We start from the raw sequence: 26,355 nt of genomic DNA, 5'->3' as shown, positions 1-26,355 counted from the left end.
CATTATGGCTTCTAAATCCAACACCTTGTATATTATTAGATGAAATGTGATCTGCTTTCTTATTCGCTTTTATAAAAACCATCTGCATATAAAGAGATGAGCAGGAACATTTTATAAAATATTAGGAAGTTTAGAATGAACTATTTTCTGGAACTATCTGCTTTTCCCATCCCTGCACATTGCTGTGTCTCTGCAGATAGTGGTCTTGCCATCACTTCTGCCTAGAGCAAAGATTTAACTACTCTATAAAGATGGCAGAGCCAAATAAAAGGGATTTCATTAATTCAGATAATAAATTAATTTCAGCACATCTCCACCATCCTGATGAGAGACTAAGCATGAAAAGATATCTACAAATCTACTGTAAGCTCAAAGTGCTTGCTCCCCAACTACGGGCACAGAGAAAACACAATTGATTGTATAAATCAATAAAATGAACACTGTGAATCAATAAAATTAGAATGATGAAAAAGGTCATATTCTGGTTCTCTAACTTTTTGTTTGATTCTACTATGTTCAATAACTCACACTCAATATTTCCCATGAGTAGCACTAAGGGGAAGATGACTGAAGAGATCTCCTACTGAAAGAAGGGCTTGGGCAATCTTAAATCTTATTGGGTATACTCCAAGACAAAGGATTTCCATAATATCACCCCTTAAAGAGCACCTATTTGGAGTGATATATATATTGGAGACAGAGTCTCACACCATTACCCAGGCTGGAGTGCAGTGGTGCAATCTCAGCTCACTGCATCCTCTGCCTCCCAGGTTCAAGCAATTCTCCTGACTCAGCCTCCCAAGAAGCTGGGATTACAGGCACGCACCACCATGCCCAGCTAATTTTTGTATTTTTAGTAGAGACAGGTTTTTGCCATGTTGGCCAGGCTGTTCTCAAACTCGTGACCTCAGGTGATCTGCCCGCGTTGGCCTCCCAAAGTGCTGGGATTACAGGCATGAGCCACCAAGCCTAGCCCAGAGTGTTTTATATTTTACACCTACTGCCTGCACACCTCTCATACAACATTTATGGTAGAACATAAACCTTGAACAGAGATTTTCAAAAACCCTCCCCCAGCAAGAACTTTTCATCCATTCATTTATTCACTCACTCATCAATATTCACTAAGCGGTTTCTCTGGGCCAGATACTAAACGAATTACATGGATATAGTAAAGAATAAGAAAGACATGTCCCTGCTCTTCAAAAGGGGCAACAACATCACTTTGCACTAGAGGACTCACCTTGAGCTATGAGGTTAGAGGGCTCATAGGTGAAATATCTGGGAAGGCCTCATAATGTTTCCACTGAGGATATGAAGAATGAACAGAAGGTAATCATGCGAACAGGGAGTGTTAAGAGATTAAGCAAGAGATAAGCAGAAACCAGGATTTTTTAAACTCATGTTAAGATGTTTAAACTTTACAATAGCTGGAAGATTTAGTGCAGGGTGGGGGATTTGATAAGAATATTGTTCTACTTTTCAATTGTCTATATTTTCTGATTTTATGGTCATAAACATGTATATTGATTTTACAATAAAAAGACAATAAGGTTTACATTTTAGTTTTTAATTAAGAAAAGTAGGAGAGTGAAGGTAACAGCAGAAAAGGAAAGCTGAGTCAGAAGTAACAATGGTAATTTTTTAAAATATACATTATTATAAGCTTACTAGAGATAGACCAGAAATTTAGCTCTAAACTTATTAGAAACCAATTTAAAAAGGGAAACTTCAATAGTTTCATAATATACAAAATCTGTGAACAAGAAAGCCAGAGTGGCTGAATAGGATGAGTGGGTAAGAAAAGGAAGGAAAGCAACTGGAAGGGGTAGGTGGTAGGTAGATCATGTAAGGCTTCGAGTGTCATTGCAAGGATTCTGGATTTTATTCTGAGTGTGACAGAAACCTTTGTACATTTTTGAGCAGTGGAGTGATGTGATTTGATTTACATTTTAATAGCTCACTCTGTCAGCTCTGTAGAGGAGGAGCAGGAGAGCCAAGAGTAGAAATAAGGAGACCAATTTAAAGACTGTTGCAATAGATCAAGAGAGAAATGATGGTGGTTCCATCCAAGACAATAGTGGTGAAAACAGAAAAAGGTGATCAGATTTAGGAAATTATTTGAAGGTGAAGCTGATAGGGTTTGCTGAAGGATGAATAGAGGGTGAGAGAGAAAAAGGAATCAAGTGCACCTTTTGATGTTTTTCGGGCTACGCCATTATTCTGCAGATCTGAGAAGGTTCTGCAGGACCTCCAAGGAGGTTCCTTCTCTTCCCACTCCTCCACTTATCTTCTCTTGGGTCATTCTAAGAATGTTTTCTCTACCTTACTTACTGCAGCCTTCTTGTACCAGCTTAGGTTCAGCCCTGGAAACATTTTCTTTCTGGAGTAGGGGGTTAGCTGTGACTCTCAGGGTAAACTTGGTCTTAAGACTTTAGTTCCTCCTATCAGAAAGAAGGATCAGATCTTTGAGAAGCAGTCCTGAAACAGTTATCTCTGAGTCCTAGCCTGCTGTCACCTAGCCAAGTAAGTTGCCTATCAGAAATTCTAAGACAATAAATCAAGCCCTTTTCATAGATTATAATTATAGGGTTGGGGTTTATGAGAATTAAATAAGAAAATGGATTAGAAAAACAATTGTAATGAACTGTGATGCTCTTCATTGCAGCAGGGCATTAAATGCTACTAATAATGATAATAATGATGGTAATAGCTACTATTATGAGAGTACTTAATGCCAGGCACTACATGAGGTGCTTTACATGTCATAATGCTGAATGCTCAGAACAGCTCTATAACCTGGGAATTATCCCCATTGTATACAAAAGAAAATTAAGGTTACACTGGCTAAGATGTTCACTCAAACTCACACAACTAGTAGATAATCGAATCATCATTAGAAGCTAGATTTTCTTTACTCTCTATGCTTTGAAATTCTAAATCTGTTTTTATCAACCTGGTTAGCCATATCCTTCTCTCAACATACCAGCTAGAGAAAGGTATGCACTGGCTTACAAGTTAACAAAGGCACAATGCTCAGACGCCATTAGGTTGGTGCAAAAGTAATTGCAGTTTTTGCCATTAAAAGTAATGCCATTACCCAGAATTCCATTACTGCAATTACTTTTGCAACAATCTAATAGAATTCTCCTAAGACAGAGCTATAAAACTTATTTAACAATATAGGATTGGTCCTTCCTCACAGAGAAATATTCTTGGGCCAGAAGAAATGAAAGTTTGGAAATAAAAATTCTATCTAGCCTTTTTTTGTTGCCCAAGATAGCTATCACAGAAAGAAAAAGGAGTCTTTATGTTTCCTCTCTTGAAACCAGGAAATAGCTCAGGCTCCCCAAAGACTTTATTCCTTCAGCAATCCTTAACAATGTGGCGTCACTGATATGATTCAAAGATGTTTTATTACATAAAGCTCACAAACCAATAGAAGTGACATGCATAAAATATATTTGCTGAAAGAGGTATATATCAAAGTGCACAGATACCTAAAGAATGGGGCAGCTCCCTCTGTGTGGGAACTAGATGGCAAAGAGGCAATACTCCATGTAGGATGTCAAGGGGACCTATTGAGGAATTTTAAACACAATCAGCTTGAGTGTTAGGAAATTCACTCTGGCAGCAAGAAAAGAGAAAATATTAGAAAAGGATGAAAAGAAAGACCACTGAGGAGGCTATTACAACATTCCACAAGAGAGATAATGAATGTCTGAACTAAGACAATTAAGCCAGGGACAGGCAGGACAAGAGGCATTATTGAGGTATTTCATGGCAGAATTACAAAAAGAAAGAAAGAAAAGAAAAACTACTTCATGCCCATTTAAATATTCAGATAAGGGGAGGAACCATGGGTGATGAGGAAGAAGATTCTCCCACGAACATGATCTTCCCCATAGCTTTTTAAGATACAATTTGTACATTCAGTGCATTAGCTTGAGGTTTGGGTGGATAGTTAGCCCTGTTTTCTTCCAATGCAAACCTATTTGCATTTATTGGGTTTCTTCAAGTTACATCATAAGGGAGGCTCTGAACAAGGTCAGCAGAAAGACTTCCTGAGAAGAATGGCCAATAATGCCACAATGTCAAAACTCTCCAGGAGGATTTAGATGTGTTTCCTAGATGGTTGCTTAAGTGAGATATCATATGTAAACTGCAAATAGAGTGCCTGTCACATTAGAGGTACTCAATAAATTTTAACTATTTTACTATTAAGGTTCAGTCATCCACACTGATCACAGGCTTTCTCTAGATGGCTAACTAATCATGAAGCATTTCAAGCAACATTTATTGAATATGTGCACAGCTCTCTGCAGGCAATACTCCCTGGCACGTAGTTTGCCCAGAGTTGACTCCTGCAGAAGCACTTGAAAACAGTAGGGTAAAACAATAAGGAGAGCATGAGCCTGGAAATTTAGAGATTTGGCTTATAGTACTGGGGACACAAAATGTTAATCCAGTGCACTCTTCCTATAGTTGAGGAAACTGTCACTTTTCATTGCCTCATTCAATTTGTCAGAGGTGAAGCCAGGCCTAGAAACAGGGGGTCCTGACTCCTGGCCCTGCACCTTTTACATGATAGCACATACATGTGAGGCCCATCCTCTCTGGAAGGCCATACATGATCTAACTCACATTCTTGTGCAGATGACACTATCATGACAAATTAATTCCCAAAAACCTGAAACAATTCCTTAAATTTAGGTTAAGCAGATCATGCCACTAATGCCTAGGCAGATGTTACCATGCCTTGAGGAACTGCACAAAAACTAGAAACTGGAGACAAGCACTAGTTTGGATTCATGGTGATTAAGAGGTTTATTTTGCTAAATGTATTTCTCTACATTTCTACCTAAAATGCAAAAGAAACTGTGTATATAAGCATGTTCACACACACAGACACACACACACACACACACACAAGTCTCAGAGATGAAACCAGTAAAATTCAGTGTTTTCTATCAAAAGTTACATTCTGAGCTGAGTAGTTTAAAACCACTATTGAGCTCTTCAAGAAATGTATCTGTGACTCATCTGAGTCTCCTAGGTATGCATTTGAACAACCCAAACATTGGGATACATTATGTATTAACAGACAGCTTCCATATTGTAAGCATGTCTGTGTTTGTAGCCTTAAAACATGAATTAAGAAAATGGAATGTATCAGCAGTGCTCAGATCCATTAATTAATTAGTATTCACTATCCTTTTGCAAGCAAGCAATTGTATCTCCATTTTGGGATTAAGAAATTAAGTCAAAGTCAAAGAGCTATAATGGCTCACCAGAGGTTTGGCTTTTAATAAATCTCAGATTATTGGTCTCATATTTTGGTCACTAATATTACAGTACTTTTCTGAAAGATTTAAAATGAGTATATGCCCTTATTGTTTCCTTTCTTTTGTTCTCCATATTAACACTATATCACACTGCTTCAAATCAGCCCTCAATGCCTTATTTGGAACAGTACTACAAACAGTAACTTATACCCAAAAACATAAGTTCCAAGGTTATTTGTATTTTTGAAATAAATACTTAGTGTGCTCTCCAATGTTAATTCCCATCCCAAAACTGCTATATTAAATTTTAATATTCTCTTTCATTATTTACTAAATTATTTTAATCACCAAAATACTGTACTTTTAACTTACAATTTTTTAACCCTAGATTACCTCTGAGTTTTTAGCTCAATAGAAGGAATACTTAGATTCCCTACAGTACGGTGATTAGTTTTCTAGAAATAGACATATGTAAGTAATAGTCATTTAAAGATTTTAGGATAAGAATCTTAAATAAATATTTCAATGGAAACTATAAGAAGGAAAATAGAAACATTCATTTAATGTTTAGAACTAAATAGTAAATATAATTTTGAATTTAAATATTTTCTAATCTAGCATTTATATTTTGATTTTTCTACTTTATATTATTTATCATTCTCAAGATGTTCTGCCAGTATTAATAAACTTTCATAATTTTCCTTTAAGTGAGGATTACTACTCTCATAAGAAAACTAAAACATAATTATACTCAATATACTAGATGTATATCCATATTTAGAAAACTTCATAGAATATGTTAGATGTTATTAACATGCTCTCATTTTTCCTTTCTTTGAGAATTAGCACTAAGTATCAACCATTCAATAAGTAGAATATAGTGAGTTAAGAGCTTTAAAGAGTTAATTATGCTACTAAATGACACTTAACCTCAGTAAAGAACTAGCTCAAGGCCTTGAAGTTTCAGACTCACGATTTAATTGGCTAGATTATGTGTTCAGAAGTGAAATAGGGTAGCAAAAAAGCTTTCTTAAAATAAATATTGAAAAACTGGAAAAAGAAGAAAAAAGAATCATTACATCCCAAAATTAAATCTCTGAAAAGTAAAATTGCTACTGCCTTTGCCCAATTTCCCTGTTTCACAGTTTAATGCAACATAAAATTCCATTCATGTGTGTATATATATATATGTTTGGCTTCAAGCCCATGAGCTCATACACCCATGTGAATAAAAGGCAACCCAAGTCAATGTCCTGGTGAAGGCATTGCAGGCAAACTGAACAGTTTGAGCCAAAGAAGAGAGAGAGTTTTGGATAGGAGTGTTTGAAAAAGCATACGGCATCTGCCCAATGACAGAAGTAGAAAATAACTGCAGAGAGGAGAGTATGGAGAAAAACGAGTCTGGGAAGATACGTGGTGATTAAATACCTACTTCTGTCATGAGTGATTATGAGAAAAATAAATCATGTGAGATATTTCTGGTTGAAGAAAAAATACAGATTTTGGAGAAAAACTTATTTAAATTCTAGTCTTAATTCCAAAATTTGTTAGCTGTGTGACCCTGGCCAGGTTATATAACCCTTCAAAGCTTCAGCATTCTCATTTGTAAAATAAAGAAAAATTAATACCTATGTTAAAGGGCTGAGGTGAGAATATATGAAATAATGTGTCTATGATAGAGCATGGTAGAGCATTTCACATAGAGTACACCCAACCAAATGCCAGTTCTTTTTCTTCCCATCATCCCTTGGTCTTATTTAAAGATCAGTGAACACACCAGACAACTTTCCTTGCAACCTAGCAATTCTACTATCTCCCAGGCAATTCAGACTTTTTTGTTCTCCCTAATCCCTTGATCCATCCATAGAAGTAAATTTTCAAACAAAAGGCATTGTAAAACTGCATGATTATTTGTCCTAATCAGTTTGACTTGTTTTAATGTTCTCAAAAGTCCTTGATAACCATTTTTAGAGTTATGTTTGTATTCCAACTCTAAATTAGGGCCATTCTGTTATCTCAACAACTATACTTACCATTATCTGTTCTACCTTTCTCTCTCTCTCTCTCTCTCTCTCTCTCCATACACACTCACACAAACACACACACACACACGCCACATACTAGAAGGGGATGAGGACATAACTAACATAGAATTATCCAGAAAGAGTAACCCCATTCTCTATCTTCCAGATCCAGAACTTCTAAAATCAGGAGAGCTCTTCCTAAATCTTTGAGATTGTTGTTCCTGGGCAGTCCCAGAGATATGTCTCAGATCACTAACCCTTAGGTTACTCTAAGCCCACCCTAGAAGAAAATCACACCTACAATGTGGTCTTCTCCATGCCTCTGGCCAGATCGCCAAACTCCACAAAGTGAGTCTTGTACTCAACAAGTACACTAGTCTAAAAACAAACAAACAAACAAACAAACAAAAAACTTCAAGCCCTCACCTGACTAGTTTTACAGCATAATTTACAAAGCAAGCAAATCAATAGCAAAGTGCATCTGCCCATTGGGCTGATTCATTGCCACTGCAGTCTGAGAAGAGAAGGAAGAGAAGAGAAGGAGAAGGAAAAAAGAGAAGAAAGAAGAAGAGAGAAAGATGAGGAGGTACAGGAGGGAATGGGAAAGCTTGATCATGAAGCTTATATTCTTCACAGCTGCAATTATTAGGGTTGATGCTAGCAAACCCAGGATTGCACCAAAGCATGAAATTGGCATTACTCTACCACTTTGGAGAAACTGTGGCTCTGCTTCTAAGGGCAAGGGCTTTCACAAAGGCCCCAGGAACCTGTCATGTCAAGCTTAGCAGCGTTTCTGATCAGGCCCCACAGCCTCAATCTCAACTCTTCCCAGGTGGCGCTGGAATGACTTGCCCTGGCTGGGCTCTGTGGTGATGTACATGTACAAACAAATCTGTTTACCTTTAGGTCTCAGAAGACCAATAAATCACCTTGGGATAAAAAGTAGTTGAGATGGAATGGGATCTCAGATGGCTGGTTTTACAAAAGCTGCCTTTCATAAGAAACTGGAGTATCCAGAAAAACTCTTAGGATATTCATAAACTTAAGTTATAAATAGTTATGAATAAGTTACTTAAACTTCAGTTAACTGTGGTCTTCAGAAAACTGGAATTTGATTAAAGCTAGTTGCAATGCAATGTAATTATATATTTTCATTGCTAAGTATTTTTTTTCTTTTCCCATAGCTAAGACCTTTTCCCCTCTAATGTCTTTTTCTTACAAAATATGTTCAAGTGAATGTTCCTGTTTTTAGGGTTTTAAATTTAAATATGGTCTTCATGCATCTGCAATGTACATGTAACTGCTGGGAAATAAAACATCGTGCACATCCATAAAACATAACATTATGTTGCTGCAGACTAGCATGAACTTCAAAGTGCCAGTCCTGATGTGAAACCAGAGTCATTCTCCTGCCTCTTAATACCTTTTTCATCAGGTACAGAACAAGTGATTTTTACCAGAGCTTAATTTTCATGGGATCTCTTAGGCACCTTGAGTGGAGAGGCAGAAGAATTATAGAGAAAGAAAAGCTTGGCAAATGAACCCTTTCCCGGCACAAGGAGACTGGTTCAATACTATTAGCATTTCCACCCAAACTCTACCTGATTCATAGACTCTATTGCCTAACCCCCTCCTCTCCAACACCCCTGCTCCCATTAGTATTTCCCAAAAGGCAATAAAACACATAAGGGGCACTAGAAGAGTTCAAGGACATTGAGCTACATTTTAATCCATAAAAACACAAGAAAAAAATAAACAAAAATACCTTAATTCTTTGCCATAATCTCAACACAGCTAGTTCCTTACAGTATTTCTAAACAGATTCCTTAAGTGAAAGAGAAGCTTGTGTCAACCTAAAACACTCAATCACTGATTACCAAGATTAAAAATCCAAATACAGATATGTTTTATTGTGTATATTTTATGTTTTAGGCATTTGTAAAACTTAACCTTCATTTTAAAAAAAACTACCACATTGGCAGTGCTGAATACTTCCTTTTCAACTTATAACAGACATCCATAAACCTCTGGGATTTAAATAGTTTAACACACACACACACACACACACACACACACCTTTGGAGCTTTTGTGAAATTCTCTAGAATACTCTGCTTTGTCACAAGTGGTTATATAAGCAGATAGGCTTTCTGGGTGAAAAATTGATGTCTAAGCCAAAATGGATTTCACAACATATGTACCAAAATGCAATTAGTTAAAGGAAATATTGAACTAAGAAGAACTATAGGAAATAATTTTGAGGGAAAAGTTTCATTCAGAAGTTTGATTTTGTTTCCAAAAAATGAGATGTTTTATTATGGTATATACAGAAGTACATTAGGGGCGTTTAAATGCAATATATGTTAAACCTAATGAAAATTTTTGATTAAAAATTACTTTTGGTATACTCATTAAGTATTTAAATGGAAGAATCAAATAAATGTATATCATGTGAGGTTCTAGTTTTCTAAATATAACTTTGAGTCTCTAGTGAGCTGAAAGTTTATAAATAAATAAGTGCTAGGCTGAGTTGCTCCACAGTAAGTCTTAGATCTATACAAGTAACCAGAATTCTCTGGCAACAGGCAGATCATAGGGGGCAAGTCAAATTTCTATCAGTTTCTTTTTACCTTCATTCCATCATGAAAAACAACACTAGTTAACTTTTAGATAAGACAGAAAGTAGTATGTATTAAGGCAACATTCAGCAGAATTTACATTTATACTTCATAATAACCTATTGCTACTGTATTTTGTCAGATCATGTTCATATAAATTCAAACTGAATTTGACAAATTCTGTCAAGAGGGAAAAAAGGTCTGAATTATATGTATCTGCCAGGAAGAAACACAAATGCAAAAACTGAAATGTTTCCAGATAAATTCCCCAGACTGTATATATTTTTCATTTTGTAATCATATGTTTTGTAATCTCAACTTCATTTGGATAAAGATGCACAAGTTTTAGCAAGATATTTGTTTCCTTTTGTAGTGGAGATTTATTAAAATGTGTCTTTTTTTAAAAAAAAAGAATAAATCTGTCCAGGTGGCTTTTTTAAGGTAAAAAAAAAATTCCAGAATATACATGATTTGCATACCTATGAAGTAATTTTTGTGATGTGCTAAATCTGTCGTAAAATTTTTAGGTTTTTGTTAGAGATGTAAATATTTTCTCTAAAAATACAAGTATGTATGTATTGTCCCAGAAAAAAACGTACTGGGGAATAACAATGATTTCATAAAGATATACCAAATTTAACAAATATTGCTTCCATGGTAAATAATATCAACAAATAACATTTCTCTATTTTAAACATTTGCTGAATATAATGTTTATGCATTATTCTTTCTCCTTTGACAAATGTGGAAGGTATTCCAATTTCCATATAAATTCACTGGAATATTTAAGGAAATGTTATTACAATGCTATTTGCTTAGTTTCTTAGCAAAAGAAAAAGAGAGAGAGAGAAGCAGAAGAGGAGGAGGAGGAAGAAGAAAAAGAAAGTCTTTAGAGTCTTTAAATGTGCTGAAATGGTGTGCTGTGCAATGATATATGTACACATTCAATGTATTATATATTATTTTAAAGCTTTTCTCTATTTGTTTATTTGATAAAACTTACTCAGAGATAATCTGTGAAAGACAAGTCCCATTTAGTAGGTACCTTTAGTTTACAAATAAACATGTATATACAAATGGAATATTGCCTCCTTTAAGCAAATTAGGAAGTCAACCAAAATAGCAAAAGGAAAAACATGACATAAAATTGTCATGTCCCCCAAATGAATTTGTTGAATGAATACATTGTGTGTATCCACACCCTAAATGCTTTTCTGAAACAGTAAAGCTTTCCATAGCAAATATGTTTTTTAAAGCATAATCTTGTGAAAACAGTGCATGTTAGGTGACACACTGGTATGTAGTAAACAGATAACTACTTGTTTTCTGAATAATCTTACTTGCTCATTTGGGAAACAATTCATAGAAGAAATATTCATTGTTCTTATGCATAAACTTTAAAAATAATTTACCACAACTGGCCCAATTATTTTCAAAGTATAAACAGAAAGATAAGAATACTAAACTTTCCCCTGCCTACATTTGAGAGTTTGTCAGCAGTCAACTCCAAGGCCTTTAATCCCAGGCTTTAAATAATTCAGATAACACTCGATTACTCCATTGCAAGAACCCTTGAGCTCTGCAAAATCTGAGTAACACAATATTTTCCACATTATAAAAAGGCCAATCTTAAATAGTAGGCATCAGACCAAAGTATGCAACTCATTTTTGCATTTAGTACATAAACTCTGGTAAATATCAGTGTAGTTTGCTACCAAGTAATTCTGCATTCTTGCTTTCATTACCAAGCCCTCTAGTTCTACAGCTTAATTTGCTCAACTCAGAATCCCCCATCCATACATGTTCTGGGTTTAAAGGCTTCTTTGAATCATAACAAGTGAAATGGTTAGTTATGTTACTCAGAAACTCAAAAGTGTACACAAACGAAAATTTAAACGTAAAAGAATACTGTTTTGACATTCATTTCTATTTCTTTAGGAAAATCATTGTTTTATATCTTTTGACAACCAAGATTCAATATCTGCTGCCTCCGTTACTTGTAAACATCAGCCATTACAAAAAAGCTTTGCTCACTTGGCTAAATTACAACCTGAGTAATGTGAAACAGACAGAATAACCAAGAAATATTGGCTTCCAACCCCAAATCAAAAAGCGACAAAATTTTGCCATCAAAAATGTCTAGCTGAGTTCTAAATGGATTAAACTCATCCATAAAACTGACGTATGTAGCACTTCACTTTGATGTATAGTAGGGTCCATATATGTCTGAGCATGTGTTCATAATTATCATGTAACCAGATAAAAGACACAAAATTAGGTTACAAACATCAAATAAGCTCTGTAAAAATTATCAAAGTTGAGCAAAGAACCCACTGACTTTAGTGGTATGGAACATTTTTAATCAATTTCTTCTCTCAAAGTAAACTCATCACATCCTTTCCCCTCAATCCTTGTCTGAGCATAGGAATAATCAGTTCCTCTTCACTCTAGCAAGCAAGTTTAGTTTTTTCATATAACTGGCCTGAAACAACATGAAGTAGAAAATCTACAGATTGCATTCAGTTATCACCAGTAAGTACCGCATTTGACTACTGCTCATACCATTTGGAAACCAGTCCTCACATGACGACTGGCCTGACACCTCATCCATCAGCAGGGTGCCCAGAGCAGAGCTGGACAGTCTTCCTTGCTCCATCTCCAGAGGGGAAGCCCAGTTGGGAAACAGGATTCTCTTCCAATAGCAATTAGATCTTTAAGATCAGGCCTCAGCAATATGACCTAAAGCCATCCTTTCTTGCAACAAAGTCTCCACCATCTTCAGAGGAAGAGACCGGGAGTGAGGCAAATGAGGAGAAATCCAGGTCTCCGTGGCCTGATTAGAAACTTTGTTGTGTCAAATAAACTTTGGCCACTGGAGGAAAGTACCCCATGGTTGCTCTGGCTTTAGAAAGATCTGTCCAGGGCTTCTCAATCTTCTTTTCACCCCTCTCTCTCTCACTCCCTCTCTCTCTCCCCTCTTCTCTTGTTTCAAAAGGGGCCTCTGGTCAGCGCTGATTAATAAGTGTTTTTTGTTGTGAAGTGTTGAATAATAGAGGATGGCCGGTGACCCAGTAAGGACTAAACCTTGCGCTGGTTTATTGTGGCAAGCTGAGAAAGGGGCTTTAGGCCCGGGACCCCAGGCACTGACCCGCACACATCCCGCGGATCGCCTATTCATTCGCACAGCCCTCCAGTCGCCCAGGCTCCCATTGTTTGCTGAGCAACAATGGAGATTTCGCAGGCAAAGTAAAGCTCTTTTCAGATTCCTCTCTGATGTTTTGCATTTAGGGAAACACCGATCTCCACTTTTTCCCCCGACATTTTCCCTCCTGGCATTTAAAGCTGTTCGTTTTCGGGGAAACTTGTGTGAGTTTAGCGCTTGTTCGACCAACACCAGTGTCAGGAGGAGGCGAGACGGGTGGAAAAAGGAGAGCCCCAGAGATTTCCCGTGTGTGTGTGTGTGTGTGTGTGTGTGTGTGTGTGTGTGTGTGTGTGTAATGCATTTAGAGGACAGGAGCTGCCTCTAGGGAGAAAGGGGAAGGGGGGAGGGGAGAAGAAAAAGGAAAGAGCGCGTTTCCTCGCCGGGGTTACCGGGGTGGCGCGGGCTTCGCGGCCGAGAGGCGGCCGGCCCGGCCCGCAGCTACTCGCGGCCGGCTGGGAAGTGGCGGGTCCGGCTAGTCCGCGGGCGGGCGGAGCGCGCCGTTGCTGCCAGTGTCCCCCTTTCACCTTCCTTCCCCGAGCCTTTCCCTGCTCCTCCGCTCCCCGAGCCCGGGGCGGCCCCGCAGACACCAGCGCCTCTATCCTGCGCTCCTTGGCGGACGCAGCCGAGCGAGGTCGCGGCGGGAATGGGCGCCGAGGCCCTGCCCGCCAAGACCACACCTCCGTCCCGAGACTTACTTCTGCTTTGCTTTCCTGCACCTGGCCCGGGGCAGGCTTTCTAGTTTCTGCCTCGCCCCGAGGAGCCGACTTCCGCAGGACCGGCTTGGGGCAGGGGGTGCCGGTGGGGGCAGCGGGGCGAAGCGAGGTCGCGGGGAGACGACCAGGCCTGCTTGGGCCTGGGCCGCTCCAGCCGCCTCGCCTCTTCTTCAGAGACCTCGCCCCGGAACCACCCGAGCCGACCCACAGCTCCCGAGGAAACAGCTGCCTCGGGCCTAAGGGTCTTTGCTTTCCCCCAACGCGTGCAAGCGTGGGTCGCCGGCCCAGCAGGTCTGGCGTGGAGGCCGGAGGAGGGTGGGGAGCTGGCGGTGCCCTCTGGCCAGACGAGTGCAAGTCGGTTAGTGTTTTGCGCGCCTGGGGGAGGCGAAGGGCGCAGGCTTGAGGGGCCCGGGCCGCGAGTTTTGGGAGGGGGCGCCTCGTGGGGCCGTGCGAGGCCGCCCTCCCCGGCAGGCCTCGTCCACGCCCTTGTGGCCGCCCAGACCCGCTACGCTTTGGCTCGGCGTCCCTACGCGCCTCCACCTTCTCCAGGTGCACGCCTGGGCGCGGAGCTAGGCTGAGCCCCCAGCGAGGGGCGTGGGGCAAGGGGTGAGGGCGTGGGCATGGGCGCCATGCAGGCCGCTGAGCCTGGTGGGCGGCGGGAAGCGTGCACTGCGCCTGCCTGCCCCGTCCCAGCCCGCCGCCCAGAGCTCCCAGACCAAGCCTTGACAGCTCTCGGAGCAGCGAGAAGGAGGAAGGACACAAAGAGGAGGAGGCGGCGGCGGGCGGCGAACTGAGGGCAGCTCAGGGGGAGAAGGGCTCATTGTCCGGTCCCCCCAGTCCAATTGATATGCTAATCCCTTTTCTGATGCCATAACAAAGAACACCTTTGCACTTTTAAAAGACTTTTGTGCCCTGGCTACAGAAGTTTATTATCCACTAATTAGCAACAACTTCTGGCAATGAGTTGGGTTACATTTTCATAAGTTCCAGGCCTGAGCGACGAGGTGCGCAGGGCAGGAGGAGGTTTGAGAGCAGGGCAAACCCGAAACCTGGCGCTAGAAAAGAATCACCCGCTTACTTTCCTAGGCATAGGGTGCCAGGCGGGGATCGAGAGCGAAAAGTGTCGGGAAAAAGGTTCTTAAGGCTGGGGTTGGGGTGAGGTGGGGTGGAGTTGAGCGATTTGGGCCCAGGGTGGCTGATGACCTTACTGGACCCTATTCTGTGATCCCCATCCCGAGAGCTGCGCGGAGGCGGAGGCTGTGGCTGCCGTGCAGGTGTCCCGGCCCAGCCATCTGTTTGGGGTGGGGGTGGGGTGAAAGTCTGGGACTAATGTTGGGGTGCTCGCCTGTGATCTCTCTCACGTTTTCCTTTGAGGCCTCGACTCGGAGTAAGCCGCCAGCGAGGGAGCGGCCCATTCGTGGGAAACGCGCCCACCGCTTGGGTTCTTTCCTAAGGCCTCCCCACCAACAAGGCTGAAATTCCAAGGCCCTGGAAGATGAGGCAAAGCTGGCATTGCCAGAGTCGGGGGAGAGGGGAGGATGCTGGGTAAAGTGCCCACCCGGGGTGGTCTGAAGTCGTCACCCCACAGAGCAGATTCTGCTGCTAACCAGAGCAGGGAGCCGCACCTTCCCAGCGGCGGGCCCCAGTGCGCACCGCGTGACTTTGCCTCCCCCAGGCTCAGCAAGTCGTTGACGATCTTTAGCAGTCCCGCATCCCAGGTCAATAAACTGGAAACGGATAGAATGAGAATCGTGGATGAGAGATAAAGGGCAGCGGGGTGATGCGCATTTCTTGTAGTGCCTCCAAAAAACCGTGGTCTCTCGCCGCTAATAAAACACCCTTGCGGTGAGGCCTTTGGGCTCAACCGCAGAGATGTTTTGTCTTAGGTAATTCGAGCCCCCAAACCCAGCACCTTGGGATTATATTATACACACATTTATATTCTTTCTGTATTTTTTAAAATTCTTCTTTCATTTTTGGTTTGCTGCTTTTTGCAAACGACCCCGTTGGAGATATTGTTGGATATTTCAAGCAGATGTCAGGTGGGTGTTGGCGGCCTGTGAGTCCTCCTGCAGTAGCAGCAACAGCCAAGTACGGTTTGATAAATGCTCAAGGTGAAATGTGGCCTTACTCAAAACCCCAGGGTGATTTAGGGTAGAAGAGCGAATATTCAGAGGCGGGAAGTGGTGAGTTATATTGTTGCATTCCCTTTCGATGGAACTAAATGCGGTTATCTGCGGTCCTAACCTCTCTCGCATTGGAGTGCAATGTTTCTGAACAAGCGCTGTTAAAACTGGAAAACGGGAGGGGGTGAGGGAGCCCACTGGCGACTTAACGGAATCTTACTGAAGAAAACACAAAGATAACCGAGATATTCATAATATTACATCTCATGATCTTCCAGACAAGCGTCTCTCCGGAACAAGAAAATATTCCCAAATTTCTCCCCAGCAGTGGTCTTGGGTGGAGTGAGGGAGGAGGTGGGTGGTGAGTGTAGAGAAGAGAAGGTCTCTCTGTGTTGTCACCCTCGGCCCCCTTCATTGAGGAGGAACAATGGCCAGGCCTGGAGTTCTTCTTGAAAGAGAAACTGCAGGAAGGCAGAGTTGCTCTTTGTACCCCAGCCCCTTTAGAGGAGGGGGAGTCATACACAGGATCCCCCTGACCACTGGGCGGTGTCCGGGAGATCAGAACCCCTGAGATACTCTGGGAGCTAAAAAGGCGCGGGCCCTGTCCTCCCAGAAGGCCCACGCAGCCGCTGGAAGAAACCCAAGCAAGACCCAGAGACCTCAAAATTCGCCAGGGGGATAAGCGGGGAGAGGAAAACCACTCACTCTCATATGCCCTGTCAGTCCCCCCACGCCACCATCCCAATGTCTGATCAGGCTTGATTCTGCTGACGTGTGTATTTCAGATTAAAGATGTATGTATTTATTTATTTATTTAATCCTTCTGATCTTCCCACCCCATAAAAGAGACTTAATTCCTTTCCAGGGCGATGGGTTCATAAAAAGGCTCCATTTTAAAGCAATGGGGGATCATATGACTGTGACCTTGACGTGTGAAAGGGGGGAGGGGCAGGTAGTTTGGGGCCCAGACCTTAGGCCTCTGCAGTTCTGGGGCTTTCTAGGCCCTTGATAAGAACATCAACAAGAGGGATTTATTTTCAAAGGTTACCATTAGCAGTTCATTCACTAAAGTTGAGAATTCGGTATTTTTATATTACGTGAAATACATGATTTAATTATACTCCAAAAACAAATTAAGGACAGGCCTTCTACACAAATTGGAGGCAGCTAAATGCTCTTTTGTGCCTGCAGCCCTCGGGTTGTTAAAGAGGCTGCTGATGCATGAGAAGTAAGTGACTGATTTAACTCATTGGGATGCAGGAAGCGACCTGCCCTCTTTTGAAAAAAAGCAACAGAGAGAGAGAGAGAGAGAGAAAGAGAGAGAGAGACTTCGAGCTTGAGAAGAGAGAGGGAGGGGAGAGGAGAGGAGGGAGAAGGAAATGACAGAGAGAGAGAGAGAGAGAAAGGAGAGAGAGAACGCAGAGGGAGGGAGGCAGGGAGGGAGACCAAACCCCCGCTTTACTGCGTTGAAAGCTTCTGAATTTCAAGCAGAAAGTAGAAGGAGCTCCAAAGGCAGTGAGCGTCTTTCCTTGGGCTGCGTGTGCCGAGCGTAGACAATGAAAATCTTCATCCCCCTCCCCCATTCCACTAGGCTACAAGATTCTTGTTTTTGTTCCTTCTCACCGGTGGAAGATGTGTAAAATCAAAGATGTAGAGGTGTGTAGTGATTTTTTTAAAAGCCAACTAACCCACCGCACGGGCTGCGACGCGGATTACCCGAGCGCACGCCGGCTGTAAGTACCATCCTTTCCTGCGGTAGCCGGGCTCTGCGTCCCCGGCTGGGCTGGGAGTGTTCGCTTTGTGAATCGGGTTGTTGCTTGTGTTTTGGTGTTTTGGTTCACAGGGGCTTCTTCGAAGCTTGCACTTTTCGCACGTGAGCGGGAGAAGCGTTTCGCCGGTTGTGGGCGTGCAGAACACGATCCTGGTTGACTTTGATGCGGTGACTTGGGGTGGCGGGCGGGGGGCGGCGAGAGGCGCGGAGTCGAGGAGTTCCCGCGTCGCGAGCATCCTTGAGAGCCGCCAGCTCAGCTCCGGCTGTAAGGTTGGTTCCTGGCAATGGATGGAAATCAGGTCACAGAGATCCCTAAGCTTGCCGGGCTCCCAGACACGCTTGGGAGACAGAATGGAATTGGAAGGAGGGATCTGAAGAGGAGGGAGGGGATCTGTGTTCCCCCACCCCGGGCCTAGAATGAAGCCCTGGCCAGCCGCGGGCCGGGCCCCTCGGTTTTCAGGACTTATTCTTGCCGGGGTTGGCTCGCACGCCAGCATCGCGCCTTCGGTGCGTCTTTTATCTCCATCTCAAATAAGGGATCTTCTTGGGACGAGGACTGAATGAGGGTGGGAGAGAGGGTGTGTCTTACGGCGCCCAGGAGGGAGAAATTGTGGTTCTGAGAAGGTATTTTTTGGCCTCTTGAAAATGTGCAAGAATTCCGCGGGCCCAGGCTTTCTTTGTGTGGCGGGCAGCGCCAAGCGCTTTGTGCTTCACAAGGAGAAAATGGCGAGTCCTATTGTGTTTAGGCCATTTTCTTCCGGTACTAGGATTTTCCCAAGTTCGAAATACTTCTTGAGAAAGTAGCCTTCTCGTGCCCAAGAAAGTGTGAATCGCTGAGGCTCGGCCCCATGGCCTGGCGTGGGTGCCGACCTCAGTTTAAAACCAAGGGCCTGTTTTCTTACCGTTGGGGTACTTGTATCAAAGCACAGATATGACCGGTTTGTGCGGATCGGTGTCCTCCAAAGATCAACAGTGGCTCTTGGGGTTTGGAAAGATAAGTGCCTATTTATATATGCATATATATATATATATATATATAACATATTTTTTCTGACAATGTGAAGGAGAAAATAAAAAACGAAAGACAATTACGTTTTTGAAAGAGGAAATATTTCTTTCCCTTTCTCCTTTCTCCCCCTCGAGGAAACCCCAGGAGATGTTAAATGTTACTCTGCCGGTCAGTCTCTTGTTTTTTAAACTGAAGATGAAATGCTATTTTGGCTGGAAGAATTATTCCGCGTCTTAGCCACTGGAACATATGCTTTGCTAGAAAAAAGTGTAAGGTGTTAGAGATGGATTTAGTTTAATGCTCTTAGCGTGTGTGTGTGTGTGTGTGTACTATCTATATGCCTCTATATAGTGATGTAAATATGGAGAGAGAGAGGATTGAAAAGGTTGTTTGGCTTTTGCCCCTGAATTTGTCATTTTTGTAATTTTTCTGCACTTGTTAAACCATACGTAAAAGTGGACAAGGATTCCTATACAACAATGTCTATGTATGTCTCTTTTGAAAACCGCCAAAAAATATTGCAGGTTGAAAGATATTATTTCCTATTTACTACAATTATTTGGATCTTTAAATGGAGTGGTGGATTTGTCAGCTCAAAAATAATGAAATGGAAACTATCTGCTTCCTGTACGTTCACTTTGGTGGCAAATATAGAAAAATGAAAACAACTGGGATGGGGAAGAGAACTTAAAGCCTATAGCATTTCTCCCTTTTGATATCATTTTAAAATGCTAGGGAGTCTAATTTGTGCAGAAGCGTTGTGACTTTCATTTTTCAAAAGGTAACACTAGCATATCCTTTCATGTGGATCAAGACCATGGACAGCGAACTAATATTAAATCACTGAGCAAAAAAGGACTCTAATAAAATTTTGAGACCTGAGTGGAAGTTTACATTCAAAGCATTTTAGAAGTCAAAAATAATCTTTATGGTCTTTAAAAGGAATTGGACTGGTAAAATGTGGCATTTCAAACTTATTCTACCAAGTTTCAAAGAAACAATGATTATGTGTTCAGTTTTTACCCTGCCTCAAATAGTATATATTATTTATCCAATTAAAATGAGATAAAGCCCACCTTTTGGTACTGGTAAATATGAAATTTAAATCTATCAGTTTTAGATGTAGAATGTTTTTTATAAGGCCTTGAAACAGAATGGGGATGGAGAAATTTTACTATTTTAGACTGGCATTGGCTGAATGACACTACAGAAAATTAAATTGATTTTTATCAGTGAATGAATTTCTAAATGCATAAAATTGGGAAAATTAAATGCCACTTTGATAGACAGGAATAATATGAATGAAGATATAATCCGGCTATTCCTTTTACTCCCATGTAGGCATTGTACTCTATAACTGACAGTGCAATGTTGTGAGCAAGCATTTTTTTTTTTTCCAAGAAAGTCACAGATTTTTTCATATATACTGATTACATTTGGGACACAGGATTGGTTCAGTGTGGGTCTGTGCTAGAGATCAGCTTATTTTGTTTTATACATTGTTTGAATAGTCTTTACTCCTTTACAGAATTAAAATTCATTTAAAACCATTTCATTTGTGGATTACATAACTTATTCAAAATTGCTCATTTAAATTTCCAGTTAGATGTGTCTTTTAGCTTATTTCATAACCTGACTTTAGTGTGACCTGTAAAGGCCTGGAAAATCATATAAAGCAAAAACAATATGCAGGTTAGAAGAATTAAGATAGTTTATAATTAAAATTAAGTTAAAATTACATCAATTTAAAAGGACCTTGGAGTTTATAAATAAATCAATTTTTGATCTTTATTCATCAGATTTGGCTATAAAATGAAACTGCAGTTCTTTGAAGGTGCAGCTTGCTGGAATTAGATGCTACATATATTTTGAACACACACACTTATTTTAATATTTTATTTTTAGACAACGTATTCAAAGTACTTGAGAAAAATATGCAATGACATTTTTTCCTTGTCCTAATCAGGACCATGGTGAGGTCCCCGTGGTTCACCGAGTGGTGGTCCAGGGCTTTGGTTGGGACGCTGAGTTAGGTTGGCAAAGCGTCATTGTTTTGAAAGGCACATTCGTCCGGGATGGCATTCGTGATAAGATTAAGCATAAACCTAAACCTTGGCCTCGGGGGAAGGCAGGCTGCGGGGTTGAGAAGAGGAGATGCAGATTAGCTCTGCTTTTGCTGCCTGCGCACATAATTAAGAGGCGGTCCCTCAGCTGGAGCGTGGGCTGTGTCCGGCCTAAGGTGCTTATTTTCCTGTTACTTGGCCAGCCGAGTGTGAGTGAACAGGAGCCCGAGAGCTTAAATGTGGGATCTAGGTAAGGTGTCGACTGGGTTGTGGGCGCTTGTCTCCATGTTAGGAAGAGGCAACTGAGAACGGTGACTTTGGCTTGTTTTGAGACAGCCTGGGTTTTGACAGCAAGACGGCGAAGGGAGCGCCTGGAGAGGCTGGAAGCTCGACGTCTTAGGGAGCTGCCTGTGGGCACTGGGTTGACGCCAAGGGGTTGTCGGCAAGGGCAGGGTTCTTGCCCTCTGCTGTAGCCAGGCTCTGCAATTGGGGGCTGCGAGCCTTCTGCGGCTCTTTGGTTTCAAGGACACAGCGAGCTGCTCAGGACTTTGGGAGCCAACATCTGTCTGGCTGGTGACGTCAGCAGCCCGTGTAATCCTCTTGTGCTGAAGGCAGATGCCTTATTTGTTTGGCTGGAGCGAGCCATTAATCCCTAATTCTGGATCAGCAAGCGAGGGGGAAAGACCGGACCGCTCCGACCCACCCCCTCCCTACCCCCACATCCCACCTTAAAGCACCTTATACCACGGAAGCCTCTCAGCCTCTTCTTTCCTCTGCGAACGCGCTGAGCAGCGATTGAAAAGGTTTTGGTCCTCTGCAGGTTTGAACAGGGCTAGCAGGTCTCTCTCCGGATTTCTAGGGCTATGGGTGTATGTAATTCTTTCTCTCATCGATCGTTTCGATTTTCTTGCCGGTCTTGCAGTTTGCAGGGTCCTAAACGAAGAGGGGTGGAGATTCGAGAGTGCGGGTCTGGCGTGTGGTCTAAGAGAGGGGGTGAGGCTGGGAAAGGGGGTGCAGAATGCGGGAACCGCTGGGACTGCACAGAAGGACCATCTGCGGACGCGTTTTCACGGCTCCAGCTGCCGAAATCGTTTCTCTGGACGCGGCGGTATCCGCAGCGCATGCACCCTCCTCTGGACTTCCGCAGCCTGGACCTGCGCTTACAGTCACCGCGCCACCCCCTCCCCCCGGGCTGCGGGCCCCGCGCTCCGTGGGCCCAGGGTCCCCTCCGCGTCCCCCTGAAGCCTGGGGACGGAGGTCGCGACCGGCCGACTGGGGTCCTGTCCTCTCGTCACCTTGTCTGCCTCGCGTGCTCCCTCCCGCCTCGTGTCCCTGCTCCCCACCCTCCCCCTCCTCTCTCCCGCCTCCCTAACACTGCGCTTTGATTCTGTTTTTCAGGGGCGCATTCTGGGGTCTCTGCGCAAGACCAGCTCTCAGCTCTCTCTTCTTTCCTCGGACTCTGGAGCGGGAGCGGGCCTTTCCCTCGGGCCGACCACACCGTAGGGGACGCCGTGAAAAGAGCCGTCGCGCCCGCTGCCTCCTGCCCGCTGCGCAGAGGGCTCCACCCGTAGAGGTCAACTTCCCTCACCCTGTCCTCTCTCCTGCTTGCCCTCCCTCCGCCCGGCCCAGGCGCTTCCAGCCCCAGACTCTGGCCACTGGCTGAGGAGTGCGAGTCGGCTGCGCTGCCCTGAGCCGAATCCCCCTTCCGGGCCCAGACCCGAGGTCCGCGCTCCTGGGCAGTGGGGAAGCTTTAGTGAGCAGGCTTGTCTCTCCGCAGCAAACTCGTAGCCAGACCAGATGGGCCGCCTGGCTCTCTCGGGACTAGGCAGATGCGGTTGAGTTAATTTTTCCGCATTACAAAGAAAGATGACCCAGCCCGCCCTTGGACTCTCTTTTCCCAAAATCTCCCAACCAAACCCGCGGTAACGTTATCAGAGGACACAGAGACCAGGCATATCTGTGTGTTTATCTTACAGGCACACACGCATGGTTTTCTCTTTTATATGCTAGATTTCATCCCTGACAGCAGAAAATGATTGGCAATGGTTCTGACGGAGAACATGCAATAGCGTGGTCCTTAAAAACCTGCCATTCCTTACAAGTGCCTTAGAAAGGATTCAGGGCGAACCAACTGGGTTAATTGCATTCAGTAAAATAACACGATTACAAAATTAGATCTGTACCAGAGGGGTAATTAACTTGGATCCACGCCGTCATTTGAAAACTAGATTTATAGGCGTATGTATGTTTTTAGGCGTGTGCTGTAAATGGCATGGAGATATATGCATATGTATACGCAGGCACACGAACGGTCTACACTTCCACGGAACAGACTAATTAACAGCGGCTCTGGCAGATGTGTCAGAGATGAGCAGAGACAGGAGCTGGGCTTATGAGTTATGACTCTAGAGGTAGAGACTCAGAGCGGAGAGAGGGGGATGGGCAGGGAGAGAAGAGTGGTAGTCGCAGTGGGTCTTATACTTTCGGGATCAAGATTAGAGGCTCTGCCCTCCGTGTTCACAGCGGACCTTGATTTAATGTCATACAATTAAGGCACGCGGTGAATGCCAAGAGCGGAGCCTACGGCTGCACTTGAAGGACACCAAAGCATCTCAGGGTCAGAAAGGGGAAAAGGCAATTGCAGGGAATTTAGGGGGTGGTAGAATGAACCCATCCCTTGCCGCATAAATGCCCCCCACCCCCACCCCGGACTGATTCTAGAAGCAACCTAGTGTTCGAAAGGGAAAGGCTCCTACTTTTCCATTAGAGCCGCGGAAATCCGCAGGCAAATCTCCGAGGAGAATTTTAGGGAAGCTTCATTGACAGCTGTCAGGAGAGCAGTAGTTCCCGCCTGTGCAAATATTCCAGAGAGTTCAATCATTTAGAAAGCACTAGTTCTTTCAAGAACAAGTAGTGTGATTGTCTGCAGTCCTGGGCCAAGCTGGGAAAACAAAACAGCAGAGAGAGGTGTAATATTAAATAGTGTCCTGACCACACTGCGCAAGAAACAGCAAATGAAGGGTCCAAACTTTGGAAAGATCTGAAGAACACTTGCCGCCCGCATTTCCCCTTGACTTCTCCCTTTCTCTTCCCAATCTCGAGGTGTCCATGCCTGGCTTTAAGACTCCAAGATAACTCTCTTGTTTTGGCATTGTCGCAGTGTCCAAATCGGCCAAAGGAGTGGGATAAGGGGAAAGGACCAGGTCAGAAACTTCAGAAGGACTCGATAAATTAATTTATTTGGAAGCCAGTGAGGTGGACTATGTTGAGGTAGTAGTTCCGCACCACGACTTTGGAGCCGAAGAAAAACCTAGGCCGAAAAAGCGAGCCTTGATGTCTTTGTTCTGCCTTGGCCTGCAGGGGCTGGGAACAAAGGAGAGGAGCTAAGAGGATGCACCAAAGTAGCCGCGCCCTCCCTGCCTGGCGCTGTCCGCGGTGCTGACCGTGGCCCTCTTCTCTCTCCGCAATCAAACTGGAAAAGCAGTAGGACCGTCTCGTCCCTACTCAAAAGAAGAGTAAGATATTAGATAATTTGAAAAATAACATTTAAAAATAGAAAAAGGCCACATACAGCAAAACAATATTTTACTGAAATCGTTCCCTCAAGCTGTTGCTACCCTTGCCTGATACTTTTTGGTCTTCACGTAGGAATGCACACATACATAGAGTGTAAGCGTATGGGGAAACCATTTCCACTTTATTTAGGCTGAAACCAAAATCGCAGGATTGCAAGAAGGAAATTGAGGAGAATGAAGTCTTTATTATTATCCTTTTCTTTCTTAAATCATCTTCCTTAAAACAGAAACATAAGGTCCTCAGCCGCGGATTTTAGTGCTGATTTGGTCACCAGAGGGACGTGCAATGGAGTCAAGTGTGGGCCTCGAGGCTTAACCAGAAAAGGGTGTGTCGGGGACCCACCAGGTGAAACAGGGTAGGAGCCCATGCAGCTTGCCACCTTCGGCCAGGCTTTGTAGCCGGGCAGCCTCAGTAGACGGGTACAGAGGGCTGAGCTCTGCAGACCGCTCCGGTGCGCAGGAGCCTGCTTGGCTCATCCCAGCCGGCGGGAGGCACTGGAGGGCCAGGAGGCCTGAAACCCGCACTGCGGAAAAACCGACCGCAGCCACATCCTCATAGCTCCCGCGACAGAAAGAGGCAGGGCAGTTTACTAAATCTTATGCAGTGAAAATTCGCCTTAGAAATCGAAGGTTGGATGGGTCAGTATTGATATATTCAAAAAAATCTCTAAATTTCTTAGCATATTTCATCGTTCTTAGATATTGAAAGTATTAAATGTAAACAATACAAATCTAAATTCCCTAAGTAATGAATCAAAATGGCAAGGGAGAGAGAGAGAGAGAGGGAAAATCAACCAATTCGGAGCCACCCTGGCTGGCTATTTCTCAAAAGAAATTTCTATGCATTTGCTTGAGTTTGTCTATAAATTCACAAACATAAAGGCTGTTAAAATTAGTAACAGATAAAATAATTCAGGTTGGACAATAGAGACAGCAACACCGATTTTGATCCGGGTATAACAATAGGCCATGTATTGACAATGACCTAAAAGACATGTGTTCATTAAGTTATTTTTTTTACATGGGACGTAGATGTATCATAAAATTCATGAAATAAAACGGCCAGGTGCAATATCGTCAGAGAGCTGTCTTCTCACCCCCTGCCTCAGGGCGGATTTTATCTGTCCTCGAATTTTAGGACTCTGCAAGTCGGGTCTTTCACATTCATCGATTACTTTGGTTTGTATTTAATTTTATCCAATTTTGGAGTGGGTGGGTAAAGCACACTGGAAAATAGGGGCTGCTCAGATTACAAAATTAAAGGGTTGGGAATATTCCTCTTGTGCCAATTAGAAGCAGTCGTTGGAAGCAGAAATGAATTTAAAGCATTACACGTTATCATGGCGGCCTTGCTTTCCTTCCAGTATTCATCCAATTGCGCTGATCTCCTGCATCCACATCTTGCGTAATCCACAAAGCAGCTATGGTCCAGGACTGCAAAATCGTCCTGCCTGATTCCTTTAGAATTCACACTACTTCACAGGAGCAAACCTAATCCCCTCAGCCTAATCCTACCTGTTTAGAATCATCTAAACTTGTCCTTCAGAAAGCTTGATCAGTTTAAAATTACTTTCTAAATAGAAATGAAATACATGATATGAGAGAGGTTAAAATACTGCTTAAAAAGGGAAACACTAAATTTAGTAATTCGGTTGCCTAGATGAAATCGAGTGGCTATTGATCCGTGATGTTTCTAGATTTTTAAGACTATGTACTCCTATTTCTTTGGAATATAATCATCCAGTTTGATGCCCATTACAAATTTTCCTGCTATGAAAGAAATTCTATGCGCGGCAGTTTTGCAATAAAACAACCCAGGCTTCGCAATGGGAGAACTTCGGTGCGGCGTGCCGTGGGAGTCCTTTGACAGTCTCAACTTTCATCTAGGTCTGAAATTAAAGCTTCTCGGAATAATTTAGGAACAGCTTGACCCGTTGAGATACTCAAGGACAACCCTCCAGGGAAATAGTA

The 26,355-nt window shown here is 43.0% G+C and overlaps 1 protein-coding gene across 5 annotated transcripts; it reads left to right on the top strand.

Moving 5' to 3' along the window:
- The first annotated feature begins 20,312 nt into the window (after positions 1-20,312).
- LOC129486398 (uncharacterized) lies at positions 20,313-25,458 on the top strand. 5 transcript variants are annotated; one of them, XM_055286238.2, is made up of 3 exons: positions 20,313-21,059; positions 22,208-22,382; positions 24,170-25,458. In XM_055286238.2, the coding sequence occupies exons 1-3, from the start codon at positions 20,686-20,688 to the stop codon at positions 24,194-24,196; spliced, it is 576 nt and encodes a 191-aa protein (XP_055142213.1). In that variant the 5' UTR covers positions 20,313-20,685; the 3' UTR covers positions 24,197-25,458. The 5 variants fall into 5 exon arrangements, 2 of the variants coding, with proteins under 2 accessions (XP_055142213.1, XP_055142212.1); XM_055286237.2 differs by lacking the exon at positions 24,170-25,458 and having other exon boundaries at positions 22,208-22,983; XR_008658956.2 differs by lacking the exons at positions 20,313-21,059; positions 24,170-25,458 and adding an exon at positions 21,073-21,612 and having other exon boundaries at positions 22,208-22,983.
- Positions 25,459-26,355: the final 897 nt, after the last annotated feature.

The sequence above is a fragment of the Symphalangus syndactylus genome, chromosome 7 (genome assembly GCF_028878055.3).
Source record: "Symphalangus syndactylus isolate Jambi chromosome 7, NHGRI_mSymSyn1-v2.1_pri, whole genome shotgun sequence".
Lineage (NCBI taxonomy): Eukaryota > Metazoa > Chordata > Mammalia > Primates > Hylobatidae > Symphalangus > Symphalangus syndactylus.
The sequence above is the reverse complement of the archived record's forward strand: the minus strand, read 5'-3'. Positions and strand labels throughout refer to the sequence as shown.